Source organism: Notolepis coatsorum (assembly GCF_963971535.1).
Source record: "Notolepis coatsorum genome assembly, contig: SUPER_15_unloc_1, whole genome shotgun sequence".
Lineage (NCBI taxonomy): Eukaryota > Metazoa > Chordata > Actinopteri > Aulopiformes > Paralepididae > Notolepis > Notolepis coatsorum.
In genome coordinates this window covers 1024306-1037590 of record NW_028174866.1, presented here as the reverse complement: position 1 = coordinate 1037590, position 13285 = coordinate 1024306, and the positions used below count along the sequence as shown (strand labels likewise).

Below are 13285 nucleotides of genomic sequence, written 5' to 3'. Positions count from 1 at the left end.
AAATGTTTACTGTTTACTGTGAGCGATTTGTAGTGCCAAATTTCGCTCGGGATGAATAGTATGATGAAAGTATTTCTATTCTATTCTCCTATTGCTTTTGAGTTTTTCAAATGTATTTCTTGTTCCTCGAGTGCCACAAACCGGGTGCCGTTCAGCTCCATTGTATTGACGTAGTGACAACAGACATACTGCAGATATTTCCAAAACTAGGCAAATTGCACAGAAATTATCCGAATGGATAGATAGGGAAAATATGTTTATTTATTTATTTGTATTATTTTGGGTGAACTGCCCCTTTAAATTACCGTACAAATCCATTTCCTGTGACCACGGGGGATTCTACCAAAAACATCCCCATCAGTAGCAGACAAGCTGGGAAGCTGTTGCACGATACCTTACCTCAACCACATCTCTCTCTGCTGCATAAACACCATCGATTGAAAGATAGAACAACACAAACTCTGTGGTGTGACAGATCATCAGTTTGTCTTGTTTTTAATTCAACTGACACTTTTTGCCAAGATCATTGTCTTAATCTTGATTGTTCTGTTCTTATGCCCTGTAAGGTGACCTTGGGTGTTTTGAAAGGCGCCTCCAAATAAAATGTATTATTATTATTATTATTATCTGGCGGGTCAGGTTAACATTTAAAGATACTGTGCAGTGTGACAGATCAGACCATTTAACCCTTTTACTACCACACTACCAAATGGTTAACCCTTTCACGGTGACAATACAGAAGGTTAACCCTTTCACTGCCACACGACAAAGTGTTAACGCTCTGTAGTGTGGTAGTGAAAGGGTTAACATAACTTTTAGTTATACTTTATGAATACATAAAAAGAAAAGAAAGTACACTTGGGTGCTGCTGCTGCTACTGGAGACGAGCCTCTTCAGTTCAGTTCAGTTCAGTTCAGTTCTGTTCAGAGTTTTTATGAGCCACCACCGAATCCTCACACCATTTCCATTTCCAGGTCTTCCATGAGCAATGCGTGTTTCTTCAGCAGGATCTTGTAGAAGATGTATTTCCCTTTCTTCCCGCAGGCGTTCAGGGGACCATCGTAGAGCTCCCTCATCTTCTCCTGATTCATGCCCTTTGACTTGACCTTGCTGTAGTCTTCCTGGGTAATAACACTCGCGCCAAGGAGCTCGTCCAAGATGGCATCCACCGCGGACACCCGCTGGATGAGGGCTATTGATTGATTGATTGAAAAGTTTATTAACAGATTGCAGAATGGGTACAGTACAGTACAGCTCAATACATACAATTGTTAAGGGGATGCAGACCAGAGAAAGACTTTCGTCTTGTTTACATCAGGGTCCCCCATTTTCAATTCATCATGACATACATGACATACATGACATACAGATAGACAGTACTGCTACATCTATACATTTATGACATATCAGATTTGCAAATACAGTACTGTTTGTGATACAAAAAGTGTCCAGAAAAAGAGTGTATATACATTTGACGTAGAAACTGTACATTGGAGGAGGTTGGGTGGGTGGGGTGGGGTTGGGTGGGTGGGGGCTGTACATTGGAGGGGGGGGGGGGGGGGGGGTTGGGGTAGGGGGGGGGGGGACGACACTGTACACTGTACATTGGAATACTGACAAAGCCATACTTGGTAATTTACTGTACAACTGGGTTAAGACATTTGTAGGGGCCAGTTTCGAATTGCAGTCTCCCGTAGGTGTTCTTTGAGAGTGTTTTTGAAAGTGGGTAGTGATTCACATTCCTTTACAGCTTTGGGTAGGGCGTTCCACATTGATGTGGCATAATTGCGAAACGTGTTTAGTCCCTTGTTTGAGCCGAATCTGGGTTTAACATGATTTGTGGAGCTCCCTCTGGTGTTTTGATCGTGGTATTCACTGACCGTTGGGAAGTATTTTGACATGTACATGGGTACCTTGGTCGTGTAGTGTATCTTGTAGACCAGGCCCATTGCAAGTTGCTGTACTCTGTCGTCTACTCTAAGCCATCCTAGGTTGTCAAAGTGGGCCGGGGTGAGGAATTAAAGACAGCATTCTGTTCAAACGCTTATCTCTTCTTGGGAGCTGCCCTCTTAGCTGCTATTGGCTTGGCAGCCTTCTTCTTGGGCGCAGCGGGCTTTTTCACCTTCTTTGGGCTCTTGGCTGCTACCTTCTTTGGGCTCTTGGCTGCTACCTTCTTGGGGCTCTTGGCTGCTACCTTCTTGGGACTCTTGGCCGCTACCTTCTTGACTTTCTTGGGAGACTTCTTGGCGGCAGCAGGCTTCTTAGTTGCTGCCTTCGCGGGCTTTTTGGCCACGACAGGTTTCTTGGCTGCTGGCTTCTTGGCTTTCGGAGCGACTTTCTTTGCAGGCTTTTTGGCTTTAACCTCAGCCTTGTTGATCTTGAAAGAGCCGGAGGCTCCGGTACCCTTGACCTGGACCAGGGTTCCCTTTGTCACCAGACTCTTGACAGCGGTCTTAACGCGGGCCTTGTTCTTGTCCACGTCATAGCCGCCGGCAGCCAGAGCCTTCTTTACGGCAGCCTGAGACACACCGCTCCTCTCTTTAGAAGCAGACACTGCCTCGACGACCAGGTAACTGACGCTGGGACCTGCCTTCTTCTTAGCGGCCTTAGCCGGAGCGGCGGGAGCTGGAGCTGGAGCGACTTCTGCCATCTTCTCTCGTTCTGTCTCAGGTTCAACACAAGCAGAATTAAGCACTACCCGGTGCTGATCCACTAATTTGCTCCCTGAGAGGAATGAAAACACATCTGTTGGTGACATATGACCTATGACCTATCAGGCTGCAGTCATCTTTCATTCAAGCTGCTGTAAGTGGTATTTGTTTGTTAAAATAAGTGTTAAGTAGCTCTACATTCTGACAGCCATCGCTGATATAGAGTGTGTGGTCAGTAACATGTGTCTCCCAGTCCCTCCACTCTGCAGTAAACACTAAATACATTTCCTGGTATCCCTTCCCATTTTATCCAATCAGGAGAGACAACCATAGATATTATTACTTATTCAAGAAATCTTGCCAAATTTGCTGGCAGATTATTTTACTTGTTTCAAGCACATACAGTATAGATTGTTTTACATTTCTTATTTTTGTCTCTCTCTGCTGATGTACAATAATGCTATATATACCGTATATATATTTATTCTTACCATATATATATCTATCCACATCTGTCTGTACATACCTGCATATAATCTTTTACATATCTGTAGTCGAGACTGTATCTATATCCGTACATATCCCTACCTACTCTTACTAATTACGCATAGTGTCTTTATACCTGTATCACTGTACATACATATTAGCACTATTACTCAGTAGTACTCATTTATATATTTTATACCCAGTTTAATCACCTGTACATTGTATATTACTATTGCAATTGGATGGTTGGATGTCAAACTTATTTTCGTTGTACTGTACTTTGTGCTGTATATTGACAATACATTTGAATCTAATCTAATCAAATTTGAAAAACACTTCATAACTGTATGATTCTGAAGAGGGTTGTTAAAGACACACATTTTACAGTAGGCTATACCTCACATACCTTTCATGATATCTGCATCAGATGGTCCACCAGATGGTCCACCAGACGCTCCACCAGACGCTGCACCAGACGCTCCACCAGATGCTGCACCAGACGCTGCACCAGACGCTGCACCAGACGCTGCACCAGACGCTCCACCAGACGCTGCACCAGACGCTGTTGCTGAATAAAGTGAGACGTAAATGTAACTTTGCACAACTGTTGTATTCTCATGTAGTTGGGCCTAGTATAGTAAATGTAGGCTATGTTAAAACGTTACTCAAAATACAAAGACATAGTATTAATTTACAATAGCTAAATTTGTAGTAACATAGAAAATTCAACCAGTCAAATAGATATTGTCTTAGCGTGTCGTTCCATCTATTGTGCAGCCACCATTAGTTTGCATACAAATTAATAACTTAAAGCAAACGTGTGCAGCTACAGTGCGTTAAAGTAATCAGTCAGTGTTTCTAGCCTGTGAGGCCATTTTTCAAGGTAAAATAAAGAGGTCTAATTCTGAATGTAGAAATAAACTCCTGTCAGTCTATTTGAATAGAACAACACTACATGAAGATGTGTTGTGCTGAATGTCTATTTGGTGCTGATACATTTTGTGCTGATGCTACTAACATCTTCAGTAGGTAGCACACATGGGACCTGCAAGATGACACGTTGTTGCAATGATACATGATTAAACATCTAAATTCATACATCTCTACTAAGGATTAAACATCTAAATTCATACATCTCTACTAAGGATTAAACATCTAAATGCATACATCTCTACTCCAGATTAAACATCTAAATGCACACATCTCTGCTCCAGATTAAACCTCTTAATGCATACATCTCTACTCCAGATTAAACCTCTTAATGCATACATCTCTACTCCAGATTAAACCTCTAAATTCATACATCTCTACTCCAGATTAAACCTCTAAATGCACACATCTCTGCTCCAGATTAAACCTAAATGCACACATCTCTACTCCAGATTAAACCTCTAAATGCACACATCTCTGCTCCAGATTAAACCTGTAAATTCACACATCTCTACTCCAGATTAAACCTCTAAATGCACACATCTCTACTCCAGATTAAACCACTAAATGCACACATCTCTACTCCAGATTAAACCTCTAAATGCACACATCTCTGCTCCAGATTAAACCTCTTAATGCATACATCTCTTCTCCACATTAAACCTCTAAATTCATACATTTCTACTCCAGATTAATTATTGTAGGCTAAAAATGAATATGTATCATGCATCACTGCTGTACCTGCAGTCGCTGCTTTCTCTTCCAAAAGTGTGGCCAGTTTATTTTTTTGCATCATCCTCAGAATTCTACAGGTGACAATAATGCCAGGATTATCTCCGTGGGTGTCCACTATCTTGTCCACAACATCTTGCTTTGTGGAGTTCTGTGGCAGATCACCAGGTGATATGTCTGGAAGGTCATCTCCATCAGGGTTAGTCAGGTTCCATATAAAATGATTTAGTTCATCTAGCTTCAGTTGACCCAGATATTTCCTCAACAGGGTTTTCACGTTACTTGCCATCACTGCAAACAGAAAGACATGAGAAGAAGTTGTAATAGAATAGTATTAGTAGTAGTAATAATAGTAATAATAGTAGCAGTAATAGTAGTAGTAGTAGTAGTATTAGTAATAGCAGTAGTAATAGTAGTAGTAGTAGTAGTAGTAGTAGTAGTAGTAGTAGTAGTAGTAGTAGTAGTAGTAGTAGTAGTAGTAGTAGTAGTAGTAGTAGTAATACAGTAGTAGTAGTAGTAATAGTAGTAGTAGTAGTAGTAGTAGTAGTAGTAGTAGTAGTAGTAGTAGTAGTAGTAGTAGTAGTAGTAGTAATACAGTAGTAGTAGTAGTAATAGTAGTAGTAGTAGTAGTAGTAGTAGTAGTAGTAGTAGTAGTAGTAGTAGTAGTAGTAGTAGTAGTAGTAGTAGTAGTAGTAGTAGTAGTAGTAGTAGTAGTAATAATAGTTTGATTGATTGAAAAGTTTATTAACAGATTGCAGAATGGGTACAGTACAGTACAGCTCAATACATACAATAAATAGTAGTAATGCTAGTCGTAGTAGTAATAATAGCAGTAGTCGTAATAGTACTAGTAGTAGCAGTAGTAGTAGTAGTAAATGTAGTAGTAATAATAATAAGAATAATAATAGTAGTAGCAGTAGTAGTAGTAGTAGTAGTAGTAGTAGTAGTAGTAGTAGTAGTAGTAATAGTAGTAGTAGTCGTAATCAATCAATCAATCAATCAAATCAATCAAATTTATTTATATAGCACATTTAAACATGACACTTGTCAACCAAAGTGCTTCACAAAGGATTCTTGGTTCATACACATACAGCTCATTAAGGTAATATTCCACAATTATTACATTGATAGTAATAATGGCACACAGTCATAAATTCACCAACATGCGCATTTGTTATACATGCAGGACTCTTTGAGACAGACGTATGCGTATTACCGCTGCCATGTTTGGCACGGAGCACCCGGGGGCATGTTGCTTATTAACAGCGGAAGAGTGCAAAGATGCTTCCGCATTCGTCACCGCACGCCACTACGGTAATGCGCCTTTCCTTTTCCGCCGCCCAGGTGCACCGGCGTGCTCGCGAGGTGCCCGCGAGGTGCTCGCGCGCGCATGAGATCCCCGTTTGGTTCGACACATATTAACACGCTTTGGTTCAATTTAATCACGCTTTGGTTCATATTAATCACCATACACGTGATGGACGCAGCAGGCGATCACTCCTACTGTTATTCAGCTGCGCCGAGGTACATGATTGATTGATTGATTGATTGATTGATTGAGCACTACTGAAGCTCAACAACACATTGAAGCTCATAGTCTCCCAGTCCCTCCACTCTGCAGTAAACAGACATCACTGATATAGAGTGTCTGGTCAGTAACATGGGTCTAGAACCCACCTCACCCCTGCCCACTTTGACAACCTAGGATGGCTTAGAGTAGACGACAGAGGCGTAGTACATTTTCCTTTTTGAAAATCATCTGACATGAAGATGGAACACATTTTTGTTGTTAATATTATTTATATTACTGGTAGTTCATACAAGACATTATCCTCTAAGCCAAGCTGCACTTTAACATATGCCTTTCTTCGTAAAATGTGTCATAATGACTGTAGCATTTGTGTGTGTAACGTACACTGTAAAAAATAAATGTTTTTTCACAGGAAATTCACTATTATTTTACAGATTACTTTTGTTTTTCTACTTTAAGTGTAAATGCCATACAAATATAGTAAATTACCTTTTATCAAAATATTAACCATTAAATAAAGGTTGTAATTCCTTCATAGTTAAAGACAGTAGAGGTTATACTTTATTATCTAAATATGGTAAGTTAGAGTGTTCTGTTCACTCATACAGTAGTTAAATACAGTAGAGGTTGAGTACTTCATTATCTAAAGATGGTAAGTTAGAGTGTTGTGTTCACTCATAGTTAAATACAGTAGAGGTTGAGTACTTCATTATCTAAAGATGGTAAGTTAGAGTGTTGTGTTCACTCATAGTTAAATACAGTAGAGGTTGAGTACTTCATTATCTAAAGATGGTAAGTTAGAGTGTTGTGTTCACTCATAGTTAAATACAGTAGAGGTTGAGTACTTCATTATCTAAAGATGGTAAGTTAGAGTGTTGTGTTCACTCATAGTTAAAGACAGTAGAGGTTGAGTACTTCATTATCTAAAGATGGTAAGTTAGAGTGTTGTGTTCACTCATAGTTAAATACAGTAGAGGTTGAGTACTTCATTATCTAAACATGGTAAGTTAATTAGAGTGTTGTGTTCAGTCAGACAGTAGACAAGTAGAGGTTGAGTACTTTATTATCTAAACATGGTGAGTTAGAGTGTTGTGTTCATTCATAGTTAAAGACAGCCTTGGCTGCGTCTCTACAATTCGTAGCCGCATTTCTGCAGACCCCTCTCTGATTGGTTGAGGCCATTTCTGCAGACCCCTCTCTGATTGGCCGAGCGCGCGCATGCGCATGAGCCGCGACAAGCTCCTCTAGCCAGGAGTCGAAACTCCGTTAAGCTCCAGAGAGAGAGGCTGAAAACCCACAGTTGTTGCCCGACGGATGGGAGCCGAATCCCGGATCCGAGTTTTCTGATGAATAGCCCCAAAACATGGAGGTCGCGAACGCAATTTATACGCATGGAAGTATTGATTACGCCATAACGAATCATTAAAAAAATATACCGTTAACTGGAATATGTTGTGTGTGCCTTTAATAATCGCTCGCGGCTTCGCTGACCAGAGCTCTCTCAGATTCAAAGTTTTAATTGCAGCCTGCAGCCAATGTGTAACTAGACAGTTACAATATAACATTTATATTAATTAAGAGAAAGAGTCTGGTGGTCAATTGCTACGAAATGTGTCTTACTAATAATAACTAATTCCTTGGTCAATAGAAGTCTCTGTGATACTTGGAGATACTTTCTTATCTCCAAGAGGGTAATAGTACTAGTAGTAGTAGTATTAAATGTAGTAGTAATAATAATAATAATAGTAGTAGCAGTAGTAGTAGTAGTAGTAGTAGTAGTAGTAGTAGTAGTAGTAGTAGTAGTAGTAATATTACTAGTAGTAATGGCAGTAGTAGTAATGGCAGTAGTAGTAGTCGTAGTAATGTAGTAATAGTAGTAATAGTAGCAGTAATAGTAGTAGTAATGCTAGTAGTAGTAGTAATAGTAGTAGTAGTTGTAACGGACCACTTGAGATTAAATATGTCTAGACAATATCCTTTGCTGTTTACTAAATAATATTCAGTAAATGTATGTACGCCTTGAAATGACGTGTGGGATTTTACCCGAGTTCGATACCCGTATGCCTATATAAATCTGTCCCTATTGGCGCACCGTTAATCAGTACAGCTGGAAGCACCTGTGAAGTGATGTAGTCGGTCGGCAGCAGGAACGTTTGGTGCGTCTTTGTTTCACCTTTGTATTCCTGTGCGTCGCGACTTTTATCCTTTTGTATCATGTATTGATCGTGTGTTTTAAACGGACGAAAGGACCTTTTCGTTTACATTCCTTGGAGAGCGCAACAAGGTATGCTTTGTTGTTTATTTGATTATGGTTGTAACTTTGTATAATGTAATTTGTGAATGAATGATTTTATGTCTTGTGTAAGAATGTAATCCTTGTAGTTTTGATACCAATGTTATTTAGTTTAGTGTTTGTACTGTGCTGGAAACCGTTATGTGAAATGTTTGTTTGTCTGTTTATGTACGTTTCCAAACGACAGAGTCTCGACTGATGCATAAGACGATCTTTATTTAGTTGTCCATCCGTGACGTCATCTTATAGCACCGTGAAAACTGCATTGGAAACGTACATAAACAGACAAACAAACATTTCACATAACGGTTTCCAGCACAGTACAAACACTAAACTAAATAACATTGGTATCAAAACTACAAGGATTACATTCTTACACAAGACATAAAATCATTCATTCACAAATTACATTATACAAAGTTACAACCATAATCAAATAAACAACAAAGCATACCTTGTTGCGCTCTCCAAGGAATGTAAACGAAAAGGTCCTTTCGTCCGTTTAAAACACACGATCAATACATGATACAAAAGGATAAAAGTCGCGACGCACAGCCAGGAATACAAAGGTGAAACAAAGACGCACCAAACGTTCCTGCTGCCGACCGACTACATCACTTCACAGGTGCTTCCAGCTGTACTGATTAACGGTGCGCCAATAGGGACAGATTTATATAGGCATACGGGTATCGAACTCGGGTAAAATCCCACACGTCATTTCAAGGCGTACATACATTTACTGAATATTATTTAGTAAACAGCAAAGGATATTGTCTAGACATCCATTGTCTACGATGAATTGAAAATGGGGGACCCTGATGTAAACAAGACGAAAGTCTTTCTCTGGTCTGCATCCCCTTAACAATTGTGTGTATTGAGCTGTACTGTACTGTACCCATTCTGCAATCTGTTAATAAAGTTTTCAATCAATCAATCAAACATATTTAATCTCAAGTGGTCCGTTACACTCCCCCCAATCACTTCATGATACAACACAAAAATAATCATGAATGATTTAAGACCAAAATACCATTTATCTTGACTTTAGACAATTATGCAAATAAGCATCGTCATGCTACTGTATGTATGCAATAATAGTAGTAGTAGAACTACTGTAGTAGTAATAATAGTAGTAATAGTAGTAGTAATAATAGTAGTAGTACTGTAGTAGTTGTCATAGTAATAATAATAGTAGTAGTAATAGTTTGATTGATTGATTGATTGAAAAGTTTATTAACAGATTGCAGAATGGGTACAGTACAGTTCAATACATACAATTGTTAAGGGGATGCAGACCAGAGAAAGACTTTCGTCTTGTTTACATCAGGGTCCCCCATTTTCAATTCATCATAACATATATGACATACATGACATACAGATAGACAGTACTGCTACATCTATACATTTATGACATATCAGATTTGCAAATACAGTACTGTTTGTGATACAAAAGTGTCCAGAAAAAGAGTGTATATACATTTGGCGTAGACACTGTACATTGGAGGAGGTTGGGTGGGTGGGGTGGGTTGGGTGAGGGCTGTACATTGGAGGTGGGGGGGGGGGGGGGGTTGGGTAGGGGACACACACACATTTTACACTGTACATTGGAATACTGACAAAGCCTTACTTGGTCATTTACTGTACAACTAGGTTAGGACATTTGTAGGGGCCAGTTTCGAATTGCAGTCTCACGTAGGTGTTTTTTGAGAGTGTTTTTGAAAGTGGGTAGTGATTCACATTCCTTTACAGCTTTGGGTAGGGCGTTCCACATTGATGTGGCATAATTGCGAAACGTGTTTAGTCCCTTGTTTGAGCCGAATCTGGGTTTTACATGATTTGTGGAGCTCCCTCTGGTGTTGTGATCGTGGTATTCACTGACCTTTGGGAAGTATTTTGACATGTACATGGGTACCTTGGTCGCGTAGTGTATCTTGTAGACCAGGCCCATTGCAAGTTGCTGTACTCTGTCGTCTACTCTAAGCCATCCTAGGTTGTCAAAGTGGGCAGGGGTGAGGTGGGTTCTAGGAGTCAGGTCAAGCAGTAGTCTGGCCTATTCTCGGTCCTCACTCCACAATGGTGGAACGAACTTCCCACCACAGTTAGGACGGCCGACACCCGTCCAATCGTTCACCATCGACTTATGGCGCACTTCTTCAATCATTATAGGCTTTGCTTTCTTATTGGCGCTGGGCCAGATCAGTTGATGAGCTATGTCACCCGTTTCCTGTTCATCCGGTCTGTGCCAGGCTCTACCGCGTGCTCTACCTTCTGGTGCTAGTAATAGTAGTACTAGTAGCAGTAGTAATAGTAATAATAATAATAATTCATTTATTCTGTATAGCGCTTTTCAAAGACCCAAAGTCGCTAGTAGTAGTAATAGTAGTTCCACATAATTTAAATGTAAAGATTATAGTATATAGTTATAGTAGTAGTAGTAGTAGTAGTAGTAGTAGTAGTAGTAGTAGTAGTAGTAGTAGTAGTAGTAGTAGTAGTAGTGTGTTAAAAGTTATAAAAAGGTACCCACCCTTCACTTGAGTATAACTACAGAATACAACAGCTAGACTGTACATACCATGGAATGGACAATGCGTCCTCATCAAGACGTACAGTACTTATGATGAATTGAAAATGGGGGACCCTGATGTAAACAAGACGAAAGTCTTTCTCTGGTCTGCATCCCCTTAACAATTGTATGTATTGAGCCGTACTGTATTGTACCCATTCTGCAATCTGTTAATAAACTTTTCAATCAATCAATCAACCATTCATAATATGTCAAATGTTATTTATTAACTCTGTTACACCCGCTAAGTCCCTAGCGTAAGAATTGATTGATTGAAAACGTTATTAACAGATTGCAGAATGGGTACAATACAGTACGGCTCAATACACACAATTGTTAAGGGGATGCAGACCAGAGAAAGACTTTCGTCTTGTTTACATCAGGGTCCCCCATTTTCAATTCAACATGACATTTATGACACACACGACATACAGATATATATCATGACATACAAATATACAGTACTGTTTAAGAGACAGAGATCTCTTAGATCAGAGAAAATATATACATTCGAGGGGGAAGAAACTGTACATTGGTGGTGGGGGGTTGGATGAATTGAAAATGGGGGACCCTGATGTAAACAAGACGAAAGTCTTTCTCTGCTCTGCATCCCCTTACGTATTGAGCTGTACTGTATTGTACCCATTCTGCAATCTGTTAATAAAATGTTCAATCAATTGGACATTTACTGGGGCCAGTTTCGAATTGCAGCCTCCCATAGGTGCTCTTTTACGGCTGTGGGTAGGGCGTTCCACATTATTGTGGCATAATTTGCTAAACGTGTTTCAACAACTGACAACTGAGAATGTAGGTTTAACATGTCCAGGGAGGGACACTTTCCATAAACGCAGCGTTTGCATCACATCACGTTGAGCGTTGTTGTATCTGAGGCGCAATAAAGATTTATTTACCATAATTCACGAATCATCTCCGACGCATGGCTGCATTTCTCTGTTGCAAGAACATTGGGTTTTTACCAAGAAGCTCGTTCTACATTAAAAGTCGTAATGTGCGCATAAAATTATTGTACAATATACACACATGAACGACATAATAGGATGGAACTTACCTTACTGTAGGTGTTCTGTGTTCTTGTTTCAAGTCACAGTATTCAGCGAAAGTCTTTACTTTCGGTTTTGTGCAGATTTACATCACCGCGCCTCCCACACTTGGAGTTAACCCTCCCAGTGCTGGACAACCCACAAGCAAGTATGTCGAGACAAATAAAAAAAAAATTAATTCATGGGTGATTATTTGATTTTGGGCATTTTCATGTCCCTGTGATATATTTGAAAGAAAAAAAATATTTCCAGATTCTTTATGCTATCATTGATTAGTATAATTAATTACTTACCTAGACTTAATTATTCAATTTAAAACATACATTTGTTATCTTATTTTTTGTTGTTTAATGTTGGAATTTTACCATTTTCACCTTGTCCCAATCCAGAGTTTTAACGTTTGGTCTTGTATTTCTCTAGAAAAAACTATTAAAAAACAATACTTTTAGGTATATATTACTATAACTACATTTGAATCAATGATTCTCTGCCAAATATTTAACTTAAGTACAATATGTGAAAAAAAATATATCAAAATAGGTTTGTCCCTTAATATCTGTGTCATTACCATCACGTTGAACTATTTGCAATACAATGAAGTGTTGGCCACGCCCCTTGCTTTGGTCAGTGGAGCACATGGCTGTCAGAGTGGAAGACTGACATTTTGATCACCAGGAATGTAAGATATTTCCACATTTACTTACTCATACTACAGAATATGTTTATTGTGTGTCATTACCAAACACACTATAATTTGATAATGCTTTTTGTTGTGAAGGGCCAGATTAAACCGAATATATATATTTATTTATATATATATATTTAATTGTATTTGTATATTCTCTAATATTCCCTGATATCCCTTGTATATTCCTTGTACAATATGCATTGAATATCCATTCTAGCCTACTGAACATCCCATAATAGTCTCCATTCTACTATTGGTCGAGACCTTGGTGCCAGGCTGCCATACCCCTCAGACCCAGTTCAAACGTACCGCTCCACATGTACGAACAAGTCCTAGTTCCGCGTAGGAAT

The 13285-nt window shown here is 39.3% G+C and overlaps 1 protein-coding gene across 2 annotated transcripts; it reads right to left on the bottom strand.

The window, feature by feature from the left end:
* Positions 1-462: 462 nt before the first annotated feature.
* On the bottom strand, positions 463-12307 carry LOC311242260 (uncharacterized protein). Of its 2 annotated transcripts, none has more exons than XM_084338463.1 (4): positions 12256-12307; positions 4809-5090; positions 3544-3705; positions 463-2724 (listed from the first exon to the last, which is right to left on the bottom strand). In XM_084338463.1, exons 2-4 carry the CDS (start codon positions 5086-5088, stop codon positions 2045-2047), a joined length of 1122 nt encoding a protein of 373 aa, XP_084194589.1. In that variant the 5' UTR covers positions 5089-5090; positions 12256-12307; the 3' UTR covers positions 463-2044. The 2 variants fall into 2 exon arrangements, with proteins under 2 accessions (XP_084194589.1, XP_084194588.1); XM_084338462.1 differs by having other exon boundaries at positions 12261-12299.
* Positions 12308-13285: the final 978 nt, after the last annotated feature.

Excerpts from the sequence above, each read along its gene's own strand:
- LOC311242260 (XM_084338462.1), bottom strand. Across the intron at positions 3,706-4,808 it reads AGAGAAAGCAGCGACTGCAG|CAACAGCGTCTGGTGCAGCG; the intron begins GTACAGCAGTGA and ends CACTTTATTCAG. Across the intron at positions 2,725-3,543 it reads TGATGCAGATATCATGAAAG|GGAGCAAATTAGTGGATCAG; the intron begins GTATGTGAGGTA and ends CATTCCTCTCAG.